Source organism: Podarcis cretensis (assembly GCF_951804945.1).
Source record: "Podarcis cretensis genome assembly, chromosome: 4".
NCBI lineage: Eukaryota > Metazoa > Chordata > Lepidosauria > Squamata > Lacertidae > Podarcis > Podarcis cretensis.
The window spans coordinates 38,988,396-39,015,833 of NC_137173.1; the positions used below are offsets into that span (position 1 = coordinate 38,988,396).

At 41.3% G+C, this 27,438-nt stretch overlaps 1 protein-coding gene across 1 annotated transcript; it reads left to right on the plus strand.

Annotated features, from left to right (window-relative positions):
• The first annotated feature begins 300 nt into the window (after window positions 1–300).
• PLCXD2 (phosphatidylinositol specific phospholipase C X domain containing 2) lies at window positions 301–24,109 on the plus strand. The gene is made up of 4 exons (XM_079975001.1): window positions 301–1,101; window positions 17,572–18,032; window positions 19,387–19,628; window positions 23,486–24,109. Exons 1-4 carry the CDS (start codon window positions 999–1,001, stop codon window positions 23,634–23,636), a joined length of 957 nt encoding a protein of 318 aa, XP_079831127.1. The 5' UTR covers window positions 301–998; the 3' UTR covers window positions 23,637–24,109.
• Window positions 24,110–27,438: the final 3,329 nt, after the last annotated feature.

Genomic DNA, 27,438 nt, shown 5'->3' on the forward strand with positions numbered 1-27,438 from the left:
CAAACAGTTGCACACACACACATAATAATGGCCTGTATCACCTTGCAGCTAACATGTTTATTGCAGCAGAAGCTTTTGTTGAGGAGAGAACCAACTTCATCAGAAGTTTGTCCATCCTGGAGTTTCATTTTTAATGTTTCTTTCAAAACTGGGAGAGGAAACCTGTGGCCCCTCCAGATGATGTTTTCTGAAAGCAATAGTTGTTTGACTGCGGAATGATCTCCATCTGGAGGTTGCGGACTCTCCTTCCTTTGAGGTTTTTAAGAAGAAATTGCATGGCCACGAACTCTTCAGTCACGCAGCGCAGGGGGTTGGAATGGATGACCCACGGGGTCCCTTCCGATTCTATGATTCTGCCACCTTAGTGCCACGTGCCCTCAAAGAGCCCACACGTTGGGCGCGCCGGAGAGAAAATGAGCCCAATTAGCGCTGAGCCAGCCTTCAACCAATGGGCGGCTGGCTGGGAACTGCCCTCCTGTACCAACCGGCTGCGCCAGCAGCCCTGACACGCGACGAAGGGAGGGCTGTGCCATCAGCTCGTCGCCAGCCAATCAGCGCGCCGAGGCTTGGCCGGAGAGCGATAATTTGTTTTGACCGCTCGCTGCCGCGCGCTCCCGTGGGAGATGTCCTCAGGCTTGTTCCTGGCGCAAAGGCGGGACTCTCCTCTGCCTTCGCCTGCCAGGTGCGCCGCGGGGATCCGCGCGCTGTGACGTGAGCGGGGAGGGCGGGGCCTCCGCTCCAGCCCCTGGCAGAGGGAGCGGGAGGTCAGGCGTCCTGAGGGAGCCCCTTTGGCGCGAAGGGGCGCGAAGGCGGGATTAAGCAGCAGAGGCGGCGGCGAGGCAGCCGCTCGGAGCATGGCAGAAAGGGAGCCGCGGGCGCTGGCTGACCCAGAGCGCGGCAGGTGGGCGAGACCTCCGAGGAGACGCTGCCGCTGCTGACGAAGACTTGGGCGAAGCGGCGAGCCAGAGCAGCCTCGGCAACGGAGTGCCGCAGAGAGGATGGCGCTGGAAAGCAGCAGCAGCAGCAGCAGCAGCGCGCACTGGATGGGCTCCCTGCCGTCCGCCCTCAGCGCCCTTCCTCTAGCCAATCTGGCCATCCCAGGTAAGACCCTGCTCTGCTTTGGGCTCCTCCCGGGCTTCCCGGCACCTGCTCCTTCCTGGCTTGCTTGTGATGGGGAATCCAGCCGAATTACTAGGAAGGGGGATTTGTTTGTTTTCTAAGCGGTGTAGCCTAGTGGTTAAGAGACTTAGCCGAACGAGTTAGGAAATCCCAGGGAAGCCACTCTCTATTTCAGCACCACCGCTCCCGTGGGATAACGCTGACTTCGCTTGTTGTAACGATGACCGATGTATGCAGTGGTTTTTTTTCCTCCTTTTAAAAAAAATGTTTAGGGGTGCTCTCATTTTGACTCGAGAAAACCCCCATTTTATAGTTCGAATCGGGGAAAATAAATACAGTAAATGGACAAACGTACAAAGATTCACAAATCTTTAGGGGTATGCGTCCCCCTGTGTCCCGTTCCCCCCCCCCCGAAAAAACACTGGATGTATGTGATAATAGATCATAGAGTTGGAAGGGACCACAGGGGTCATCTAGTCCAACCCCCTGTGATGCAGGAATCTTTTGCTCCACGTGGGGCTCGAACCCACGACCCCCAGATAAAGAGTCTCATGCTCTGCCAACTGAGCTATGTTGGATAATGTTTGTGAAACATTTTAATGTGCTGTACAAAATGTGAAGTATTAATACAGTTTTGCTGTTATTAGACACTCGTGGAGTAAATCATCAGTCTTAAACCATACTATCACAATGAGGAAAATCAGATCTTAAATTGTACTGTTTTGGTGGGGTGACTAACACACAAACATATAGTTCTTCTGATTGCAGTTTTATTTATGATGTCTTTCCCTTCCTGTTTATGGGCTTTCAGATTTTATTGTTGATTTATTCTATGCTGTCAGCTAAATCAGGGATATTCACTGAAACAGGTTAGACACTCCATAGGCAACTAAAACATTTTGGAATACTGTTGTTTCCCTAATGTATTTTCACCAATCTTCTGGAAAGTCAGAACAACAAAAAATGAAAGGCCTCTTTTGGATAGTACCCAAAAGGAAGATTTGTGAGCAGAAGCTGCTCTTTTCAATTATTTTTTCTCAAGGAATGTGTGTGTGTGTGTGGTTATTTCAGAATACCAATCTGCAGCATAATTTTTGAGTTTTTGGAAACACACCAAAGTTATTAAAACCCCAAAAAATAAGGAAACAAGGTGCTTCTAGGGCTGCAGCATTAGGAAGTGGAGGAAAACACTCTAGACTAGTTGCTTAGTGCTTGATCAAAGAAGTAGATGTATTTACAGCTAGAAAGTGTTGACTCTGAAATATATATCTTGGGAAGAGCTTAGTGCCCTGGATGTGTTTTCCTTCTATGTTTCACCCTCTTTGGTGCAGAGGTATTCCATCCTCCCAATCAGATATTCATTCGTTAAATATCTGAGCACTAGTCAAAACAATCTGGCTCAAAACAATCTGGTGTCATTCAAGAAATGATCCTTTCTTTGTGGTTAAATCTGTGGTAACTAGTTGTCAGTGTCTTGCCGTTTAAGGGCATCCTCTAATCTTCCACCTGAAATGGACCACCTTACCAGTAACTTTTGTACCTGGTTACAGTATGGTTATTTACCATTTGTTCATTTTCATTTACGAATATATTCTGGTGAAACATCTCAAAAGTGGTTAGCAATAAAAAAAAAATCAAGTCCAGTACAGATACAAACTGTGTGGTTTTTTTTAAAGAACCTACCTAAATGGCTTGTTGCCCAGGTTCCCAAACCTGTATCCCCCTCAAACAGCCTCTGAATAAGTAAAGGCCTGTTCAAACATTCATACTAGTGCAGTAGTGAAGAAGCTTTCCAATGGGGACTACTAGCCACTGCTGTAGAACCATCAGTGGAGGTGGAATTCCCACCTGTATCTCTTATTGTTGGGGGTGCGTGTGTGATGGGGGCAACTCAGCTAAGCACTGGAAAGCAAAGATTTTCTGATCACCCCTTGCTCTGCAAGGTTTCACAGCAGTCTGGACTAGATTTTGATGTTGTGGGAAGGGGAGAGGAAGGGATGAGAAAGTTCCACTGCACAAGCGGAAGTCCACTTTAAAAGAGGACTTGGATACACCCCATAATCCCCCCCCCTGAGTCTCTGCTCCCTAAATAGCTTTCATGTCACTGCCCCAGTGAAAGTTGGAGTTATTTATGTGAAGGATTTAATGAGAAAATATGCACAAAACTTGACATTTGACTGCAGACAATACTCATTCTTGATACTACTGCCAAAGTCTCATCAAAAAGGTGATAGGGTGATAGGGGTTTCCTGTGACCTAATGTTTTGTTATTGAACTGAATTCAAATATCACAGATGCAGGCAACAAATTGACTATATATACCTGGTTTCTTCCTGGGGAGTGGTGAGAGGAAACACATTTACAGTGGTACCTCGGGTTAAGTACTTAATTCGTTCCGGAGGTCTGTTCTTAAGCTGAAACTGTTTTTAAGCTGAAGCACCATTTTAGCTAATGGGGCCTCCTGCTGCCGCTGCACCGCCGAAGCACGATTTCTGTTCTTATCCTGAAGCAAAGTTCTTAACCTTAAGCACTATTTCTGGGTTAGCAGAGTCTGTAACCTGAACCATATGTAACCCAAGGTACCACTGTACATACATACTCATGTGCATATGAATTCTGCATGATACGCTTCTCTGCCCAGTGCCCATAAAGGTGTGATAGAATAATTCCCCCTTTTTTAAGATAAAGAGAATGGTGGTTGAACATTACTGTAAATGAGCCTGGTTAACCAGGATAAAATGTTCAGTACTGTCTCCGGCTTTAGGATGTAATCGGATAACTAGCTGAGGTCAAACAACATTCCCCAACACAGCCTAGGTAGACTGTGTATTATTGCAATTATAGGCTTATTATTGAGGAAGGGTGACCTTTTCTTAGAAATATTCATAGTTGGTTTCTGCTAGAGACAGGATACCAGACTAGATGAATCATTGTTCTGCTGTAGTAATGACCATGTCTGTTCATCTCCCAGAACTGGCAAAGCACAGCTAGACACGACCTGGCATTTGGCTTGTCATGTTTTGCATTTGCAGGACACTTGTCAAACAAGGAATGTTGCAGTTCAGCAGAACCACAGCTTCAGCCCTGCTCTTCAAGATATTAATAAGTCTATGAAAGGCCCTGTTGGGGCATAACAGTGCAACTGCTCCAGTAAATGTCTGCTCATAATCCTCCATATGTTTCTTGATAAGGGATGGGGAGTGCATCCCTATTAAAACTAATCTCATTTTAATGTCTAGTGAGACTGAGGAGATATGAAAGCATGCTTTGAATTTAGAGGTCGATTGGCTTATTAAAAGAACTTTCTCCAAAACTAGATCCTGCTACTGCATTTTCCAAAAAGGCTCAACATCTAAAATTGACCATAAAACTGATAATTATAATGTTGCAAAAAAGAGGCTCTATTTATCAAAATTTGCAGTTCTTCTATAGTTCAGGGATAGCCGACATATATTGTTCAACCGCAACCCCCATCATCCTGTTCAATGGCTAGATTGGTTGGGCTGATGGGAAGTGGAGTCCAATAACGTAGAGGGCACCGCATCTATGCCATCTAGTTCCTCTATCTGTTTGTGAGAGGCCTTGTGTATGTTGCCAATGGAATAGAATGAGGAGAGATAAGAAGAGCTCCCTGGCTGCAGCATTCCAGAATTTCAGGCAGGATTCTTGCCAAGCCCTATGTGAAGACTCCAGGGATTGAACTAGGGACTGCATGCAAAGCTGTTGCTCTACCACTGAACTATGGTGCTTCTCTTATCTGGGTTCGGGAGAAGCCATGGCTAACAGACTAGGCTTGGCTGGGCATAGGCACTTCTAGGGCATAGGCAGTCCTTTAGGACTTTGTCTTCAGTCAAAGCATATATGGAATGAAACTTAGTTAGCAATGAGAACTTTTAGGAATGGCTTGCTTTTAGTTATTAATGCTTACATCATAAATAGTCATGTGCCTTAATGCTGATAATGAGTAGTGCTCAAATGATTTCTACTGTTTATTCTAGTCATTCCATTGATGTGCCTTATCATAAAGATAACATGAATAATTGTGAGCTATGTGAATAAGTACTGTCTTTTTCCAGTCCTGAATCCCCCAACATTCAGCTTCATTAGCTCTTCTTGAGTTCTAGTATTATTGGGGGGACGGGACTTTTCTCTATCCACTTTCTCCACATCATTCTGTATATCTCTGTTGTATCTCTTCTTATTCAAGTATGATTAACATTGGCTAACTCCTCATATCTCTAGTTTTCACAGCTGAATTATAACCAATTTATTTTACTGGCTTTAGTCTCCCCCCTGGAAGTTAATACTATTCAATATTTTGTTGTTGTTTTCTTTCTCTGGTAAGCGTAGCATATCAGTTCACTCTGTGTGATGCTGTACATTGGTAAGTCACACTGAGTACTGAAATAATTTCCTATTACATCATGAGCCAGGTACTTTGCAGCATTTACACTAAGCAACTTAAGCCGTCTGTGTATCTATTTAACAGTGCAATCCTATACATATCTACTCAGAAGTTAGTCCCATTGAGATCAATGGAGCTTACTCTCATTTAAGTGGGAATAGGACTTCAGCCTCAGTTACTTGTAATTTTATCTGTCCTATGGTGTAATATGAATATGTTATAGTACTTGATGTACCTTACATAACTGATCATGCTGAAATTGCATGCTGTCTTCTGCTGAATATTAGTAATGAGTGGAAGGGATGCATCAAACCTTAATTATATTCCTCAGTAGTAGTTATGTATCCTATATGTGTCAATAAAAAAATACTTGTTTCTTGGTTAATGTTTGCTCAGTGAAATTGTGACAATATGGAATGGGAGAGCCATGTATTCTGAGCTGAAGCAACCAGCTCAAACCTCTTCGCATGTTGAGCTTCTCAGGTAGACTAGAGGTTGAATAGTAGGATTGATTATGCATTTTCTCCCAAGGTAACGGGAAGTGACCTTGCTAAGCCTGGTATTAACCCATTCATACATTAGATTTAAGTATGTTGATTATATGAGGCTGGTTATCGCACATGTTATGATTTAACAGTAAACAGTGGGACAACCCCCCCCCACCCCCACCCCCCTGCTCAGACCTGTACCTACAAATCATGAACCTGTGACTAGAAATCGTCACACCAACAGAAGCGTGGATGAACCCTGTGCAAGTGTAATCCCTGTGATGAAGAAGAGTTGATAGCAGTGTGCTGAATATGTAGGTGCTTGTTAAATCATCAAGTTTAATAGATGCTCATCCAAGCTTGGCATACGATTAAACAAGACACATGGGATTGGGTGATGGCACATACAAGGTTCCTATTCTTTAGCAGCAAGTTTAGGAAGATGCAGGGAAATGATGACAAGCTATTGACTTGCCTTTTTCACTTTTCCTTAACCAGCATACGTCAGGAACAAATGTTGTACTTCCTTATAGCACATGACATTTTATGTCACGGGCTTCTAACATTCAAATTCATGGGCACCAGTATGTCTGTTTGCTAAGCCAAATTTCTAGCCACTTAGATGACGGCCATTTGGTGTCCTTTAACTTACCATTGTAAACAAGTAAACTCATTTTGGCAAGTTGGCTAGTTTAACTCATTCAGAATTGTTACACTGAAGTTGATATTGGTCAAATGCAATATAAATGGTGGATTTCTTGCAGGTGCTCCTGATTGGTTAGAATTGCTTGACAAGGCCCCGGGCTCCGAAGTTCCCCGCAGAAATAAACACACAGACACAAGTATGTTGGGTTAATGGGATAAATTACACCACAACTTTATTGGTTACAGATGTTAGCAGTTTAGCTTAGGCATTTGGGTGAAGCCAGACTATATCCTGGCTCTTCTGCCCATCTGCAGGAAGTCTCTTAAGGGTCAACTACCGATAGGGAGAGCCCTATGATATACATCAATTGAGAGCACCCCCAGGGTCACCGATGGGGTCATGGCATGGCCCTAGCTGACACCCAGGCTTTGGACAGGAACCACACCCCCGGATCCCTTTAATGGAGGGGCAGGCAGAGGCAACAACCTCCCCTCCCATAAACAAGGCTTACCCAATGCCTAACTGCCACTCAAGCCAAAATGCTCACAGCCAACAACTTCACCTGCAACCAACACCTAATGCCATCAACAGTATCAGCCAGCCAAATATCATTACCCTTATCAGAAAGGTAAACACCATTGTTACGAAACAAGGCCACCTAGTTGAACATAATAGTGGGATGCCGTATCACCCGGCCCTTCAAGAGCTGCACATTCCATTCCACTTTACGATTAGCAATTCTCTTGGCCCTATTGATTGCCGCCAGATGGGGGCAATCCCGCCAACAACGCCTCTCCAAAAGCTGGGACCAGATTAACATCAAGTTCGGGGTGTGTGACATTGCCGGGAGCCCTGATGACGTGGGCAGCACCCCTCCGCCCACTCCTGGGTCACTGCGAGGTCCCGGATGTCCACCAGCAATGGCGCACCTCTGGGGAAGGGGAGCTGTCTAATAACATCTTCAGCCCCTCCAAAATGCTCCCTTGTGTGTGTCGATAGACCCAGCTTTGCTTTAAACAGAAGCATGAGTAAAGCATGGTAAATTAATTTGGGGGCATGGTATAAGAGCATTGTGTGTGCTTGTATGAGGGCAATAAATAAGGTATTCTTTACAATTTCCTCAAAATAGTTTTGTTTGTTTTTTAAAATAATTTTTATTAATTTTTCAATTAAAACAAAACAACAACAACACACAAACATCAACAAATACAAACAAACACACAAATATAATTTCTTAACCTCATTTTCATAAACCTCCTTTCTCGGACTTCCCCATACCTCACCCTTTTTGCATCCTTGCTTTACAGTTTTTCAGCAACCCTTTTTACCAATTAAATTTAATCTTATTATCTTTCTCAATTTCACCTTAAATCATCAAACAATTTCAGCTGTAATTCTGCCTCTTCCCTCCCCTTGACATTTTAGCACTCCTCAATTTTGTAACAGTTCTTAAGATATAATTTAAACTTCTTCCAATCTTCTTCCACCGTCTCTTTCTCTTGGTCACGGATTCTGCCAGTCATTTCTGCCAATCCCATAAAGTCAATCACTTTCGTCTGCCATTCTTCCAGTGTGGGTAGTTCTTGTGTCTTCCAATACTTTGCTAGAAGAATTCTTGCTGCTGTGGTGGCGTACATAAAAAAGGTCTTGTCCCTCCTTGACACCAATTGGTCGACCATGCCCAAGAGAAATGCCTCTGGTTTCTTGTGAAAAGTACATTTAAGTACCTTCTTAATTTCATTATAGATCATTTCCCAGAAGACCTTAATCTTTGGGCAGGTCCACCAAAGGTGGAAGAAGGTCCCTTCAGTCTCATTACACTTCCAACATTTGTTATTGGGCTCTCAGAACAGTTTTGAACCAGCATGAATTAGTTCAAATAATAAAAAATATAAGTTGCATTGCACTCCTTTCCATCTTTACCACTTTTGTCTGAAGTTTAACAAATAGCAGCAAGTTCTTTTAAAGTCTGTGTTTGATTGCTTAATTATTTGGTAGCTTGCTCAACTAGAAAACTGTAAATGACAATGATTAATTATATGTTACCATTGCTTTTTACAAAATATTAAAATAACTCATCAAACATTTAAAATGTGTAATGCAGGATAAAACATAAGAAAGAGTGGCTTATGGTCCGAGTTTCAAGAATTATGTTTTCTGCACTGTTTTTCCAGTATTAGAACTAACTCCGGGAAAATGATGATCTGCTAGCTGCTGCCTTTAATCTCTGTGGCATCTGTTGAACTGTCCCTTCTCTCTTCCACCCCCTCCTCCCTTCCTTTCATCTCTCTTTGTGCATGCTGGATAGTAGTTTCACTGGGTTTTGACACAATTCTTTCCATGAGGATAGGTTCAGCTGTTTCTCTTCACAGCCTGCACTACGCCCTTCCGCTCTCGTCCCTCCCTCAGCACTTAGCAAAATCATGATTCTTACAGCCTGTGGTGCTATCTCTTGGGGAAAGCATATAATGACTGCACGTGTTTATTTCCCTACTTTGAATAATTTGCTGCATAAAAAGCTAAAAGTCTGTCAAATGCTTTTAACCATTTCTGGGTTTTCTTTTAAAAACCAGTTTAATGTTTAATACACACTGATCTGCTCTTGGTGTAAACGGTTATTCTTATCAATTACTGCTGCACACATTAATAATAGAATCATAAAATTGTAGAGTTGGAAGGATCATCTAGTCCAACCCCCCGCAATGCAGGAATATGCAGCTGTCACATGCAGGGATTGAATCTGCAACCTTGGCGTTATCAGTGCCGCACTCTAACCAACCCAGCTGTCCACACCTATATTAGTCTTACTCTGGATGTGTTAAGTCTTCATAGTAAACCAGGGATGGCTATCCCTTTTCAGTTTGAGGGGCTACTTTTCTCTGGGGGCTGCATAGCAGAGTGGTTATAGCCAAAAATGCGGTAAGGTCCACACTCTTATCCACATGTATTCACACACCATACACACATACCACTTACACACTGTCACACACCCTAACCATGTTATTGTTACATCCTGTTATGAAAAGTACTGACATCAAAGGATCTTGTCTGTGGTAGGCTTATTACTATGCGGATCTCCTTCAGTGAGATTATGCATGTGTCACCTGAGATAGCAGTTTTCAATAGCTATTGAAATCGCCCAAAAACTGAAGCTGTTATCTTGAGAGGGCTAAACCCTTTGACAGTGGTAACGAGGAAATTCCATCACAGACTTGCTTGCCATATATTTCTGGTGTTTGCAATTCCAGGATTTCAGTTTGAGAGAGAGAATGTGGTGAGCATAAATTTGAAGAGGACAGGTGTTGATGGGCAAGTGTGCATTGATGAGACAAGGACGAAATATTTGAAGTGGGTGCGCACTGCTAATTTTCCACTTCCCCAAGTTAACATGTACGTAGTTGAAATTACCTTTGCACCTTGATGATCGTCTAGTAAAAGACAGAAGGCATTCCATGTTAAGCATTGAAATTAGAACAAAACTTGGTTAAATGGAAACATTGTTTAATGTTGCACAAGAGGCGACCTCTGACTTCTCTGACATATGCTGCAATTCTGCCCATCAGCATTTTCTATTCCATATTTTTCTTCCCTTGATTCAACAAAATAAAGATTCTGCAACACAGTGAAGGCATTTGAAGATTCCATGCCACCTTATGTCGCTTTTGGGGCAGGGCCTAGAATGCTGTTGCAATTGTCATTTCATTTACTCAAGCTGTGATTCATTTGTAATACATACTCATGGAAAGTAATAACCTTGCAATGTTCTTGTACAATGTGGAACTGAACTCACAGAAGATTACAGATAACAACTGTAAAATACTTCATGGTTTAACTTTGAACCTTGGACCCTGACCTACAGCAAAATCATTTTCTGTAGTATGAAAATACACACAGCCCAGGAAAAATGTAGGAAGCATAAAGGCAAATGCTTCCCTTTAAAAGCTTGGCTAAGAGGGGAACAGATTTCTACTCCTATGGCATGAGGACCAATCTGGAATAGGCTGATGAAGAGATTCATTGAAGGGCAAAGCAGCTAAGCTTGATCATCTGTTTTCTTGGAGGTCATGTCAGCATGAAAATGCAAAGATGCAAATTTAGAGAAGGCAACACCACTACAAAAAAACAAAAAACCCTGCTTTATTTAATCTCCAATTTACAGCAGCATAATTATAACTCCACAAAACAGTTTGAATAGAACAAACATTATACTTAAAAGCTCAATGCTGGTTAATTGGGCTTCCAAACAGTGCACTGCAGTGGGCAGGTCAGTCTACAATTGCCTACTAGATTTTTTCCTAAAGGAGTGGATACTGACTTTGCTGTCAGATTAGCCTTCAGCTCTAGTATGCCAAATTCATACGTTTGATAACATTTATTGATAGCCTACAACTTCTGCTTGGATTTCTATATGGGAAAGAAGTAAGTGCGCAAAAGTCAAAATTATATCACACCTGCAGAGACAGTACCTAAAAGCAGATATGAGAACATATCTCTGAGAAAGGAGAAGGATGTGGATGAGCCACTGTAAAAATCATCATCATCTTCATCATCTTGAAATAATTTGCCCCTGGAAAAGCAACAAATTTCAGTATCCAGAATATTGTTAGTTTCCTAGTATTGTGTATTTGCCACTTTTGCTGTGTATGGCATTTTCACTTTTATCCCAGAAAGATAATGGTGATCTTTCTGGGATAAAAGTTGCATGCATTAGACCTGCTGATTTCAAACAGCAAATGACCCTGGGCTGAATTTGAATAAGTGTTTTGAAACCACTGAGCATCTATCTCAAAAGATCCAATTCATTGTAAAAATGGTGTCTTGGGGAGAGAGCATGTGTGAATGCTCAGCAGAATTCCATGTTGCTATCTTGTGTGCATCGTCACATCATGCTGATCTCTGCTGCTGAACCATGTCTGCAAATGTTTCTTAATGTGGGTTAGTGATGGGGGTGCTGAAAACAGGATTCAGGAAATGGCAGTGAGTGCATGTTATTGACTTAGCATACCCTGGGTAGGGCTAGGAGTGAAGATGAGTATGTATCCCACGGCTACTATGCCCCTATGTGGCTATGAGAACATGGTCTAAAAATACTCAGCAGAACCCCCTAAGCATTCAAATGCTTTGACATGTGAGAGAAAAATCTCCCTAGAAGCTGCATTTTTAAAGTGGAAAAAATACCAAGAAGGGAAATGGTTAAGCAGCCTCTGCCCCAATCTCAAATGCAGCCACTGAGTCTGCTGTAAACAAGAACCCCAACCCAACTGTTCAGGACATTTAAGTTGGCCCTAAGAAGGCTCTTGATGGCCTTCCTTGTCTCTTTGCTGCAGCACTGAAGAGAATTCTATTAAATCAGTTTGCTTGTCAAGAGAGGCCAGTTGTGTTATTCATTTGGCTTAATTTGTCAACATAATGTTTCCTCCAGCCCTTAGCCTTCTAACAACCAAAGCGAAATGAGCAGTTCAGTTAGCTTGTATTTTAAAGGCTGGTTTAAAGATACTAATCGGCTTGTTAATGATTTGAATCCACAAGCCTCATGAGGTTTTACTGGGTGCATTTCCAACTAGGTCAGCTTTGTGCATTTCCAACTACGTCAGCTTTGCTAGTGCACTGGCAAACTGGCAGTCAAGAAATAAATAAAAAGCACTTTTCCACAGTTGACCTGAGGGGGCATTTTATGAAGAAATGATGGTGGTGTATCTACTATTCGAGAACAAAATGCAACATATTTTCATATAGACTTTTTTTTATAGCACATGCTATTCTGAAAATGTATGGTGGCGTTTGGAAATTGCAGTATATACTACAGAGGGTAGTAACCACAGAATAATATTTATCCTTTTACTGCAGGATTTCCCAAACTTGGGTCTCCAGCTGTTTTTTGTACTACAACTCCCATCATCCCTAGCTAGCAGGACCAGTGGTCAGGGATGATGGGAATTGTAGTCCGAAAACAGCTGGAGACCCAAGATTGGGAATCATTGTTTTCCTGCATAGGACAAGGATGGAGAACTGTGGCCTTCTAGATTTTGATGGATCTCCTGATCACAGACCATGCTTGCCAGGACTGAAGGTATGCGGAATCCAACAACATATGAAGGCACACCAGTTTTCCATCCCGAACACAGGGCCCACACAGATAGACTTGTCAGCTGCTTGAGGTGTAGCTCCTTTTCCACTTCCTGGACAGATGTGTTTAGAATAACCCATACACTCTACAGCAAGTTCAAATGAGGCTCCTGTAACTCCTTTAGAAATAATGATACAAATAATTTACAAATATTGTGTATATACTTGCTGTTGTTATTCAACATAGTGACTGCTTAGCAAGGAGTGCTAGAATGGGCAAGTGATGGGTTTGCAATTGGCTGGGCTAATTGCAAGAATGTTAGGAAGGCTAAAGAGATTATCCAAAGGGCATGACATGTTAAATTAAGCAAAGTCAATCACTCTCCCCTGTTCCTCTCTCCCTCTCTCTGACTCAACTGACACAACTAGCCCAGCCTTTTCACTTTCTTCTCAAATATATGGAAGACAAATCCGTTTTCTTTTTAAAGCTGAGAAATATTAGTTTCAATATGTGTGTTTTAACGTGCATTTTCCCTTCTGATATGTACTTTTTCAAATGACAGGACTTCTGCCGTGAAGGTACAGAATATTGTAGTCCTTTTTAAAAAAAAACTTATTTTCTGGAAAACTGGGAGAGGGCATTTTGCAAATCTTTCTTAGATTTTCACATACAACAGTTTGACTGACAGTGTGCATGATTTGCTGGAATCAGCTGGCTCTAAAATGCTTTTGTGGATTGTGAATATTAGCTTCTTCCAGTGCAACGAATTAGGTAGATTACAGATGGAAAAACCAATATACATATAAGGGATTAGCCTCACTTCACACTGGAGGTACTTATAGTCATGACTAGGGCCTGCAAATCTTTGTAGTTAACCCTGTACTCTGATTGCTAGCTAATACATCTTCATTCCATTATCATTCTGAAATTCTTGCAAGGGAGGAATGGCAACATTAATTTTCTTTCTTTTTGAGTAACATTTATTGGTTTTCATTGGAATAATAACTTTTCCATGGAGACCAGTACTGTATATTGAGAAGAATCTGAATGCATGCATATTGCTATCAAGCTCTATTTATATGTGGGTGGGTGGGGAATATCTGTGTGCATTCATAGCCTTGAAGAGCATGGGGTAGCTACGAAGGTAAATTTACATTGAACCCTCTCACAAGGGCTTTTACCATCACACTGTTAGAATGGTTGTGGTACTTACTAAACAACAAGATTAAAAAGGCAATTATGCAGCTGCAGTTACCTTCTATGATTAAAAAGATAAGAGGGTTGGGGGAGAGCTTAATAGGGGTGTGATATACCCATATGCTAAGTTTGTGGCTTGAAACATGCAAATAGGTTGTAGAACAGTTGTTTGCCCCTGCTATGTTGCATTCCAAGGGCACATGTGCATTGGTGGCTTTCTAGACTTTTCAGTGCATGTTTACTCACATCTGAGTATTCAGCTGGATATTAACCACGATGGCTATGTTCCACTGTCAGCGGCAGTATGTCTCTGAATAGCAGTTACGGGCACTTGAAGATGGGCAAAGTACTGTTGCTCCTGCTTGCAAGCTTCCCACAGGCATCTGATTGGCCACTGTAAGAACAGGGTGCTGTTCGAGGTGGGCCATTGGCCCAATCTAGCAGGTTCTTATAGTCTTATGTAATGGGACTTGCTCCCCGATAAGTGCATGTTGAAAAGCTGTTGTGCACTTCCTTGAATTGTATGGGAGCTGGATTTGTTCTGCTTATGAGACATAGTTTAGTTCCTCCTGGATGATCAGAGTATGAGTAACTCTCATTAGCTGGCATCTTTCCTTTTACATGGTTTTGTGCCAGCTCACTGTCATTTATATTCAGTCACAGAGGAAGAAATTCTTCTTTGTTTATCTGCTTTGGCTTCAGGCGAAAGAAGCTCTTACCTCTTCAACATTTATTTTTCTTCTGTTGTTCGGTCTCTGAAGATCAAATATGCCAAGTGCTTTGAACGAGAATTCCATGTGTAAAGCAAAAGAACCAATTTTTAACAAATTTATAAAGTAAAAATAAAAAAGTCCTAAACAAAGAAGTGAGGAGCGTAAATCCTTCGTGATGCTGATTGTTGCTGGCATTCTCAGAATGCGGCACATTGATGTTTTGATTTGTACACAGTATGGGCATCCAGGTGGATTCAATGCCACTAACAAGGTAATCCATTTAAGACCTTCATCTCATTTGCAGCTCAAATGGGCATGGCAGGAGACATGTTTTTGAAGAGTCTGCTTGCGAGCACATATTAGGTGGATTCCAACCCCCAGCAAATGGCATATGTCTGATAACTATTTGCAAATAAGGAACTTTATTGTTTGGTGTTTTGTTTTGTTTTGTTAAAGGAAACAACTGGTGAAATTAAAAATAAAATATCATGTTAGTTACAATGACTATGTTCCAAGAACAAACTCTGGCTACAGATCATGTTTCCTTTCATCCCTCTGTGAGCCAGGAGGAGCGAAGTGAGTACAGTTTTGCACATGCACAGCAAGCTATGATTTATGCCTTTCAATGACATGCTGAAGCAGTCTAGAAGTGTCATCATACCAGCATGTGCTCTTTAGTGTTTAGCATACGATGTAGCAAGAAGATATTTCTTAAGATAACAAGACAACGGTGATACATTATGTATCAGTGTTCAGCGCAGCAGGCTAAGTAATCCAGAGGGAAAAGCTAATGGTAAGCTGACTGCTTGCTACTCCCTATCTCTGACTTGTTTGCAGGTGCCAGTCACTGGAAGACTGTCCAGTGTAAGACTAGTCCAATATTAGCACATGGAATGTGCAGTTAAAGCCTTTGATCTGAAAACATCTAGGAAGCATTTCTCTCACCTAACACAATTGCATAGCAGACATAGGATGTCGCCTTCTTAGGCCAGGGTAGGCTACAGTGTCAGAGGATAAATCATCACAGGAATGAATGGCTTTATCTGGAGCACCTTATTTGGGTGTGTTGGGTGTATACACTGTGGGGAAGTTCAGTCAAGCAATTAAGCTCACCCCAGAAAACAGCTGTTTAGCAGAGCTGTCTTTACTAGGTCAACACCAACATACACTACTATACACACACACACAAAGGTAAAGGACCCCTGGACAGTTAAGTCCAGTCAAAGGCGACTGTGGGGTTGCGGCACTCATGTTATAAGTAGTCTTCTCTCTCTGAACCTAGAGAGGGCTCTCTGCTTCAAAGTGCTTGCTGTGTTAAAGTCCATAGCCAAGTCTTTAGTTCAGTTGCTTTCAAAGTCCTGCAACTGGTGGAATTCTCTCAAGTTCTGAAGTCTAGCAGTTTCCCAACTCCCTCCTCAGAAAATCTCTTGAAAAAGTCTTCACTCAAATCCACAGTTCCAGCAGAGAGCCATCAACAGTTCCTGCAATCTCCCACCAGGACCCACACAGTATGCTGTAACCTGAGCTAGTTTATATACAAAGCTACTTACCAAGTAACACAGACAAGAGAGTAGCAAAATGCCTGCAGATGCATTGTGGGGAATGAGTTGTCTCTGCTGACTTGTGGAGAATTAACCCATTAATTGCATTCCTGAAGACACTTTTGTATTACAAAAAATGACATTTGAATACAGTGGTACCTCAGGTTAAGAACTTAATTTGTTCTGGAGGTCCGTTCTTAACCTGAAACTGTTCTTAGCCTGAGGTAAGTGTGATTTCTGTTCTCATCCTAAAGCAAAGTTCTTAACCCGAGGTACTATTTCTGGGTTAGCGGAGTCTGTAACCTGAAGCGTCTGTAACCTGAAGCATCTGTAACCCGAGGTACCCACTGTAATGGAGTTATTGCTTGTCAGCTTCTAATATTTCTGTATAACCATTTCTCATTAGACAAGGTCCCTGCTTGGGATATCAGTAACTTTTACAGAAAATAGTGTCTTGGCAGTGAAACATGAAGTTCAAGGTTTTGTTAAATTCCGAGTTGGTAAATGCTGAATTGGTGGATGGTAAAGGTGTGTGTGAATCCTGACATTGCAAGCTGGAAACATCTGTTTTTCTCCTTTGTGTGCATGGTTCTTCTTCCAAGGAATCTACACAAGAGTCTGGTCACCTGCTTATCTCCTTAGGCAGCCTTCACCAATCTGGTGCCCTTAGTTGTCCTGGCTGGGGCTGATGAGAGTTGTAGTCCCAAACAACTAGAGGACAGCAGATTGACAAAGGCTTTCCTTTAATAACCCATGGATGACCTTTTCTCATCACCAAATATTGGTGGGGAGATGGAGGTGGAAAACATCTAACATTGGAGCTTCTGTTTCTCCAAATCCCAACTTCCAGAATACAACTACAAAAACAAACACCACAACTAAGGGCCAGTTCAGGCTGTAAAATTCCTCCACTGAGGATACGTGCAGCTGTTCTATATGATGGGGTTTTTTTTAAAAAAATTAATTGTTAGTAACATTTCTGTGTTTTTGTAATGCTGCAAAACAGTGACTGTTTTGATTTTAATTAAATGCCTTAGGGATTTTGGTATAGAAAGGCAGAATATAAATCTCTTGAATTGAAGAACATGTGGAGAGAGAGAGGTGCCCACATGTCAGTGACTGCAACTGTGTTTCCCCCCAACAGTCCTGGCTGATGGTATTCCATTTTTGTTGAACCAAACTCATCCTGGCAGTAGCTCCATCTGGTCTCATAACCCCATTTACAGCTGTGTGTAGTGATTCAGAAGTGTTAACAAGTGGCCCTAAGTGATTTTCCCAGTGTTAAAAATGAGCAATACAAGAATGGAATCCAGTTTTCCAGAATCTGCTTCAGCAAAGAGCACTTGGCAACCCCAAGTTGTAGGACTAAAATGATGTTGTCTTTCTTCTCTGTAGGGTCACATGATTCCTTCAGCTACTGGGTTGATGAGAAATCTCCTGTGGGACCAGATCAAGCCACAGCAATCAAGCGGTTGGCTAAAATCTCTTTGGTGAGGAAGGTAATGAAGAAATGGTCAGTGACACAAAACCTAACATTCAAGGAGCAGCTTGAAGGTGGAATCCGCTACTTTGACCTCCGTGTATCTTCCAAACCAGGCGAAGCAGGCCAAGAAATCTACTTCATACATGGTTTGTTTGGAATCAAAGTATGGGATGGGCTGATGGAGATCAACACCTTCCTAGAACACCACCCTAAGGAAGTGATCTTCCTGGATTTCAACCATTTCTACGCTATGGATAACAACCACCATGCATACCTGATCAGTAGGATCCAAGAGGTTTTTGGATCAAGACTCTGCCCAAAGGAGTGTGTGGAAAACGTGACATTACAAAACCTCTGGGAAAAGCAACAGCAGGTAGGAAAGCGTTTCTCATTTGGCAACAAATTTCTATAATTCAAAGAACTCTTAGAACTGAAAATGTCTTGCTTGAAGCTGGAATGGGGAGGCAAGCATGGAGTGCACCTTTCTTGCTCTGAGCTGGAGAAAGGAGCAGAAGATTTCCCCCTGAGTTCATCCTGCATTTCAGATGCATAGCATAATACCTTGTCCCTTCGTGAACAGAACTCTAGTTGACCAGTAAGGCAAGCCCCAGTTTGCTTCCTGTCTATAACATTCATTAACTGTGTGTTCAGTACCATTAGGATTACTTTTGGGCTGCGATCTTTCATAGCTTCCTTATTGGGCCCTCACCCCCTTTAAAGACTGCTGTGTGGCCTGGATGAAACTAAAACTTATCTCATGGTATGGCAACTGAAATGTTGTTCTTTAAAGTATGACTGGGAAGCCAGTGGTTGGACTTCAGCTCCCTTCAGCCACAGCCAGCATAGTTAGTATGCAGGAATGTGGGGATTTGGAGTCTACAGTGTCCATCTGGAAGGCCACTTGATTTTCAGTTCCTTTTTTCTCAGTAACCAATCAGGCTGACAGCACAGGAGTCAGTGCTAAAGGAGCTCCTCCTGGTGGCGTATATGGGGGTTAGTGCCACTAAAGGTGCAGTCCTAAAACACACCTGATAAAGCATGTCTCATGGAATTTGTAGGGACTTGTTTCTCAGCAAATGCACTTAGTGTTGTGCCACATATAACTACGCCAACAACAACAAAAAATCATTGCAAATCCTCTTCTTTCTGCATGTTATGTTACTGTATACGTATTACATACTGTTTGGCCCAAAGCAGTGAATGGAATAGTAATACAAAAGAAAACTACAGTAAATACAGCATACCAAGCAAAACACTATGAAAAATCACACTGGATATACATTGGTTAGCTGCATTCATGCACTTACTACGGATGCAGCTAGCATTTCTGCTCTTGCTTAGAACCCAAGGTACCACACACACACACACACACACACACACACACACAGTCTCTCACCTAGGAACAAGACCATCCACAATCATCCAAGGGAAGTATCCTCAGCACCTCACAGCCCAAGGATGAAATCCAAAAAGCAGACTGAGCAATAGTTGCATTCTTATGGTCACCTTGCGAAGTGAAGTGAGCCTAGAACTCCCCAGCTCCTGCTTTTAACCTCTGTGTAAGCCCTATTTGTGGCAAATATTGACACCAATAATGCTGTCGTCCTGCTTGCCCAGTGTATAGAAAGCAACATTTTGTGTGAAATTATTTTTTAGCGCTGAATGTAAGTGAAAGAAGAGCTTGTGTGGGAAAAAGGCTTCTGATATGTTCTCTCTCAATTTCTCAGGTTCTCATTTTCTACCATCATTGTCTCTATGAACAATATCCCTTTCTGTGGCCTGGGAATAAAATCCCAGCACCATGGGCAAATACGACCAACGTACATAAACTGCTGCAGTTCTTGGACACTACTCGTGGGGAACGAGCAAAACAAGGAACTTTTCACGTTTCTCAAGCTATTCTTACACCAAGGGTCAAAACCATTGCACGGAATCTCATCCGTGGCCTGAAAAACACACTTGTTCACAAGTAAGTGCCTGTTTTAGCTTCCTTTGGAAACCTTGTTAACCTGTGCTTGCAGTCCTAAACCCAGGTACCTAGGAGTAAGCTTCACTGAATTCAATAAGACTTACTTCTGAGTAGATATGGTAGCCTTGTCCTTCTTACTTGAAATGCATATAAAAATAATCAAGAGTCCTCTCCCAAATCTCCAGCCAACAGAAGATAGATGATAGAAAGAATAAATTGACTCCACTTATTAATTTACTCAGGGTGCAATCCTGTTCACACTTAACTGGAAGTAGGTTTGGGTGAATCTGCCAATTTCATTTTTTCTGTTTTTCACTTTTCCCTCGGTTTTAAATTCAGTTTTCCGCATTTCCATATCAGCTTGCAATTTTTTAAAAGCCTTTATGACAGTTCATCAGCATTTTAGTTCAATTTCTCCTCAGATAGGCACATGTTGCATGCTTTTGCAAAATGCAGAACAGTGCAAATTTCAAAGGATGGCAAACTTTAATTAAACTGCAGCCATTTTGTTCGGAGTTTGAATCAGATCAAATGTTTTCACTAAGAATGCAAAAATCCATTACCACACACACACACACTGTTGGTGCCATGGGTTCCAATTCTGTGCTCAAAACTTTATTCCATTTTACTGAAATAAGTAGGCTTACTTATTTCTGTTGATGAGATTAGAAACTGTAGCCGATAGTGTTGCAAGTTGCTGCCACCTATAGAACATAGTAAGTAACTGAGCCCATTTCTCCTCACTATATTACATATCCATGCATTTAACATATTAGTAAGTAGTGATGGCTTTCATTTCATTTCTTGGTTAACTGATCAATTTTAAAATAGCCATGTAATGCTTTAATTACTTTCAGAATGCTCTCTGAATGAAATGAGAAAGCACTGCATTCATTGAAATGAATATTTTTAAATGCAGGGGACCTTTTAATTCAACACAGCTATCAATCTATGAAAGCTACAGTGGCATGGTGTGCTTGTGTAGCAACTAGTAATACTGGATGCAAGTGGAAAATGCATAATTTTAACAGTAAAATCATACATGGGGTTAGGATGTCACTGACGTATCTTCATCTCTGACACATTTCTGATACATTGCCTCCAGACTGGCACTATTTTCTGAGAGGGACCCAAGCACTTGCAGGAAATTTAGGTTTGTGCAGTTAAAATGGGTTAAATCATTCTGTCACCCTATTATAATCCACTTTAAGGGGGAGGGCTATTGCAGTTGATAGGGTGTTGAGAAAAGTGTGAGAAAGCATTGAAAAGTGGGGGATGAACGATGAACAGCAAGATGTTTGAATACACCACAAACAAATCAGAATGAATGGTTACTAAAGAATCAATATAGTCTAACCTCCACATGAGCTACATACAAGCAAATCATGATTAATTCTCAACAAACAGGCTCTGTGGAGGAGCTCATATCCACAACTTGTCAATGCCACTTTTCCAAAGAAGTTGTCTCTGCAATAATAAGACACTAGATGGTGCTAAAGTGCTTTCCCCCCCTTCTTGGGAACAAATGTATTTGATTAAGAACTTTTGTGCATTTAGTCCCCTTACTTGAATGTTTAATAGCAAAAATGTAAAAAGAATAGATTACCATCATCATGCCAATTCAGAAATGATACAAATACCCCAAAATACCCAGTATAAATTTCATGGTATTTGTTCAACCAAATATTATGGGTCATTGAAATCAAGTAGCTTCATTCCATTGACAGGACTAACACACTGTCCTGTCTAACACAGTGACTAACACCTTTTGCTTAGCTTTTTCTTCTGTAATTCCTCATTGCCACCCAGCTAAGCAGTGCCAGATTACTGAATAGGCAGGGTAGGTCCCAGCCTATGGGCTCCATGCCTTTTAGGGGTCCTGTGACAACGGACCAAAATAATATTGATTTGATCTTGAATGAAAAGTGCAGTCAAACTTTATTAGTTCAATGATATCCCACTAGAGCTTGTGTGAGGGGGGAGAGCTAAGATTTCTTCTACCTAGGGGGCCTCTGCAGGGTTTAATCTGGCATTGCAATTAAGCCATTGCTGAAAATTCCAGGATGTAAAGGTGACTATAAATGCAAGCCAAATGTGTACATAATGGCCCAGGTAGTCTTTTGTTAGCATGGAAGGAGGCTTCTAGGAAAAAGAGCGGAAATGAAATTACTGCAAAACCTGGTAATACATAAAGATGTTATTAACACAGTTTTAATAGAGAATTTCCTTTCAGTACAATACCTTCCACTGTTAAAACCAATACATCATATTTTATAAGCAATTCAAACAAAAAAAAAAATAACTTCCACATTACATTTATAAAGACTTGCTAACTGTACCAGATAATCTCAACCTTTAAACTTGCAGCTTTCCTGAGAAATTTGTCATGGCATGCTGTTTACTGCCAAAATGTAGTTTTTTGTTTCATTCAGATAGAGTTTTGAAAGAATAACACACAGCAATATTAATTTTTAAGGGAAGCTTGGGTGAAAAACTGCTCAGCATACACATGGGGGCTCCCTAAGAATGTGTGAGCCTGCCACCTCCATGCACACTCATTGCATATATTTTGAGTGCCAGAGCAAGGCCGCTGTGATTTACAGAGGTTTCCTTTAGACCTTGAAAAGGAATCCTGTACTCGGACACTGATACATTCACCCTAGTATCTTAGCTAGAATGTAAAAATGTTGCTCAGCGTTGTTCCTCTCTTTTGCATATATAGATAGATAACCTCTAAGCAGTTTAGATAAAAACAATAACAATACAGCAACTTTCAATAACATTTCCAAAACACAAGGAAACACAACCCAATTGTATATCACAAACAAAGCCAAGCAGGGTACAAAACAACAAAATGAAAATGAAGAGTCAGAGTCTAGGATAGGTTGGGTAAACATAAGGTTTTAAGAAGTGCTTAAAGGTCAATACTCGCTTTGCCTCACAAATTACCCAAGGTGGGGGGGGGCATTTCAGACGCCAGGTGATTGCATCTGTTTCTGTATTGTCACCAGGTGACATCCTGCTAATCAAAAGATCTTAAAGATTGGCTTGGTCTGTACAAAGGGAGATGGTGTGCTAGGTACCCAATTCCAAGTTGTTTCAAGCCTTAAGTTCAAGGCTTTGTAGTTGACATTTAGCTTGGTAATAAATAGGCAGCAGTACAGATCTTTCAATGCTGGTATAATACATGTAACAAAGTAGGCTGCCAGTTTCATTCTGCACTAGTTGCAGCCTCTAAACCAGATACAAGGATAGCTCCAACAAGCTGCAAAATATTTCCTTGTTTATTTCCTTCTCACACACCTTGTTGCGTTGTTCCTGAGCCAATCAGAATTTTGCTTTTAATGGGTGAGAGATTATCAGATGTGGCTTGCTCCACTGATAACTTCACCTATGAGTTTCTGCTGCATCTCATAGTGGGTGAGATGCTGCCACCCCCGTTTCTCAAAGAGACAGTTCCTTATTGGCATAATGGTTTGAATCCAAAGCCTTCCACTCATGAAAAGTTCCTCCATTCATGAAACAGGGCTTAGATCCAAAGGAGGCTTACATTAATAGAAGTACAGAAAGGACCGTTTTTGCCAAAACCCCTTGCAGGCCCCTGGTCTGGAGAGCCCCCATCCCCAACTCCATAGCAGATGGGGGCATAGTGAGCTGCAGGAGGAAGGGGGTGAGACCTGAGTGCTCCCCTTTCTGTTAGTTGAGCTCCACTCACAGAACTCTGGATTCAAGACAATGCAGTTTGGGAGAACGCTGTATTTGTATGCAGTGCCAGCATGTTGATTATATACAGGATGCAATGTGCCTCATGCATACGACGAAGGATCATGTTACATTTTCCTTTCTTTTCCCTTTAGGAATCTCCCTTCGATTCTGGACTGGGTGAAGCTGCAGAAACCAGGCGTCATGGGCGTTAACATAATTACATCAGATTTTGTGGAGCTAGTTGACTTTGCAGCTACTGTAATTGCATTGAATGAGCTTCTCCTAGAAGACAATGAATCCTGACAACGGGAGAAGTTTTAATGTGGGAATGTTGTCCAGTCATATCAAGAACTTTCTTTCAAACTCTCTCTCCACCTATCGGTTTTGCTGTTTCACACAATGCCAAGGCACAAGGCCATGTGTTGATTGGACTGCACAGTCCTCAACAGCATGGCTTCCTTCATCCCTGTGCTGCATGTATGGCTGCTCTGCCTACATCTGCTGAAATACAGAATATGTGCCGGCTGGACACTTCAACATCTGTAAATCATTAGCAGGAGCCTCTCTCTAGACTTGTTGAGTGTGTGCATCCTGCATGTTATGAAACCCAGGAGCCCAACTCTAAAGATATTTATTGAACTCTAAGTACACATTTACCAGACTAGCCAAAAGATTTTGTTCTTGGCGACAAAAGTCAGGCATGTGCCCTGCTTTCTTCCTTTCAACTGTACTGTATATTAAACTACCTCAGTCACTAAAATACAAAGCACAAACAGCATCTCAATTGCTAAGAGTGACCTTTTTGTAAATACAGTACCGTGTATGAGTTTTTAAGAGTTTATTGTGAGGTATAAATGAAGTTTTTAAACCTCTTTCTTTCTTTTTTTTTACTTGAACTCTCATTTTAATCTATTAAGAAAATGTGGTAAGTTAAAACTATTGGTGCAGAAAGATGGGCATTTTAAAATACAATGATATTTATTTTGTAGCAATTGAAATATCTATGGTGGTATGAAGTACAACGGGAATGTAATAAATCTGTGGATTTTGTAGGAAATCTTTCCCAGATTATGTAGCACAATCTGGTGGGTGGTGAAAGAAGATATTATGTATCTCTCAGCAAGTCACTGCTCTGACCTTGCCTTCCCCAATTAGCCACCTTCTGAGGGAAGTTAATTCTGCTGTGAGTTTTGCACCAGCTGTAACAGAATATTTCAAATACTCCCCTATGCAGAGTTGGAGCAAATTTGCTACCATTAGGTGAGTCTGTTACATCTTTGCATGAATTGCTTCATTGCCCTGGCCTCCTTCCAGTCAGAAGATGAACCCAGATCAGAAGGTGAAGATTGGTAATCTTTGCTCTTACATGCTCTGAAAGTACCCCTTTTTGGGTGTTAGCATTTTTAAAGTGTAGTTTGGTCATCAGAAGTTTGGAAAAAACCAAGTGAGTGCTCGTGGACATTTCCTACAGAATCCATATGAGTTTTGCATTCCAACATAAAGTGTGTGCAGTTTGGTGGCAGAAGACTAAGATCAAAACTACTTTTATCTTGGCAGAAGTTTGCTTATTTTATTGTTTGTCTCCAGGACAGTATGCAAAAAACTATATAAGAGGAAGGCTAGGGTTTCTGTGAGCCTCAGGTGGGTCAATGTCACCCCTCCAATATTTGACCCAAAGGTTTGTTGGTGCTGCTACCTCTGCTGCTTTTGTAACCCAATATCTAACATGTAGCAGCTTAATTTATTTTAAGTTTCACATATGTACAATATGTGATTAGTGTCTCTTTTTGAAGTTTGTGCTGATGGGGAAAAGATTTATGTTGACTTTGATAACTTCCTGTTTGGAAGTTCTTCCCTTGGTATTCATAAGGGTTAGATTTATCCACTGTTTATTATATAATTTTAATGGACCTTCAGGGAAAAGCAGATTTGCTGAAAGGAATTTCAGCTTCAGATCTCAGGCTTGCAATGATTGCAAATGATGCCCAAAAAAATCCAGGTTTCAAATCTGGTGGTTTGAGTTTTCTTTTATGTCCATTCCTCATGCTAGGAACCATTTCAACCTGTCTGAATTAGTTTGAACAGGAAATGAAGGCATTATTTTCCTGCCTTTCTAAAGGGCTTTCACAGGTGTATACAGAGCCTGAGTTTTTGTTCATTTTATGAACCTACTTTGAGATGGAATCACTGGGCTTAATAGTTAGGTTGATATGTGGTTGTGTTTTCTTCCTTTCTTCATCTCGGCTTATATTTATTTGTACATAATAGTTTGATATAACAAAATGTGGTTGTTGAGCATACAGTGTAGCAATGAAAACTGGCACGAGGGCTTTCCTCTGAAACTGAAGCATTTGCACAGAAGGACTTTGAAGGTATTTGATGGTTTTGTCACCAGTAAAGAGAAAATGATGGTCAGGGACAAGTGCTTAATATTTTGAGGTCTATTCCTAATGAGATCTCCATTATCATATGGAGGGGACATACTTGTTGCAAGTCTGAGGGTGAGAGACAAGTTCAGACAAGTTTACCCTTCGAATAGACAACTCCACACCTGAACTTGTTTATACCATTCAAGAGTGAATCAGTGGTTGGAAGAGTCAAACACTGATTTGCTTAGAATATGTGACTATATGATCTCACCTTTCAGTAAAAATGAAGTGATCTGTGAACGAATCACAGTGGTGCGACTGAAACTGCCTGGAATTTCCTATTTGTGTAGACAGAGAAAAGACTTGATAATGACCTCTGATTCTTGATCATGGATATGGATACTTTGATGTGGAGTTGAAATAGACATGTATGCAGTTGGGTTTGATAGCTGCCTGTTATTAAGATGGTGAGTTTGTTCTATTTATTTTGTATTTATTTGAGTTTGTTTTCGGTCCTACCATGCAAGTTTCAGAGCAAAAGTATAATTTAAAGCAAATGAAAATATAAGAAAGGTATATTTTGATATCTTTGATATGGCCAGTTGAACTCTGTCAGAGCACCATATGTTAATGCCAGAAGATTCTCAGTGTGGGGCCTCATTAAACTTTTTCACGTGATAAAGTCACCCCATGGTGATTTTTGTGATGTTTTGTTTGCATGATCAATATTTCATTTCGTTGCTTCCTCAGTGTTTGGTGAGAGGTGGTTCTCTCTGTCCTGGTTCACATGCAGTGTTGAAACATAGTTTTAAGATAGTGCTTTTAATGTACATGAGCAATCTGATGCTCCTCCACTTCTGTGTTGCACAGCAGAGGAAGCAATGCAGAATCTGGTGTTAGTGTGAACCTGGGAAAACAAGCCTTGTTTCCTCTCCCAGACAGCAGCAGGGAAGGAACAAAGTACTTGCATACATTTAAAGCTACCATTTACTTTAAACTATGGTTTGATGTTGTGGGCAAATGCAGTCCCTGAGCAAGTTGGCTTTAACTGGATTAAAGTTAGAGCTGGCATGCTAAATATCATACCTCAGTCCATGAAGGTGAGTTGCTACATGGAAATCTGCACTTGAACTGTATCGGTTTTCTTGAGAAAGGGGGTTATATAACTCGAGCAGTTACTGTGAATTTCATTTGCTGTCCTTTTCATTTGAGCTTGGTGTATAATAAAACAAGTCCTCTCAGTGATCAGAAGCATAGCAACTAGACATAAAACAGGAGGCTGCTTTCTGGTTTATGAAGGACCTAATCTATTTGATTCCTCTGGCTTAATAAGTGTCCCTTGAGCATAGTCTGTCCTCCACTCCTTTTCAGAAAGAACATTTAAGGCTGATTTGCACATGCATGGTTGCTTGTACCACAATGGCAAAAGTGCAGATTTCCACAACACAACTGTGTGAATTGGCTCTCTTGTGGAGGTGGGGAGGGTATATTGGCATGATTAAAATTCACCTGAACCTTACTGTGGGTTGCCAACAGCTTTTCAGAGGAAGCTGCACTCAGAGGAAACTTTCCTTTTCAGAGGAAGTTTGCAGAACTAGGACCACTCATGTGGTTTGTAGTATCTATCATTTGCCATTAGAGTCATGCAGAATACATTTAAGAGCAAAGGTATCAAAGGCAGAAAAATAAGGCCAAGTATGTCAATATTATTTCAATTCTTACAAACTTTAGGTTGG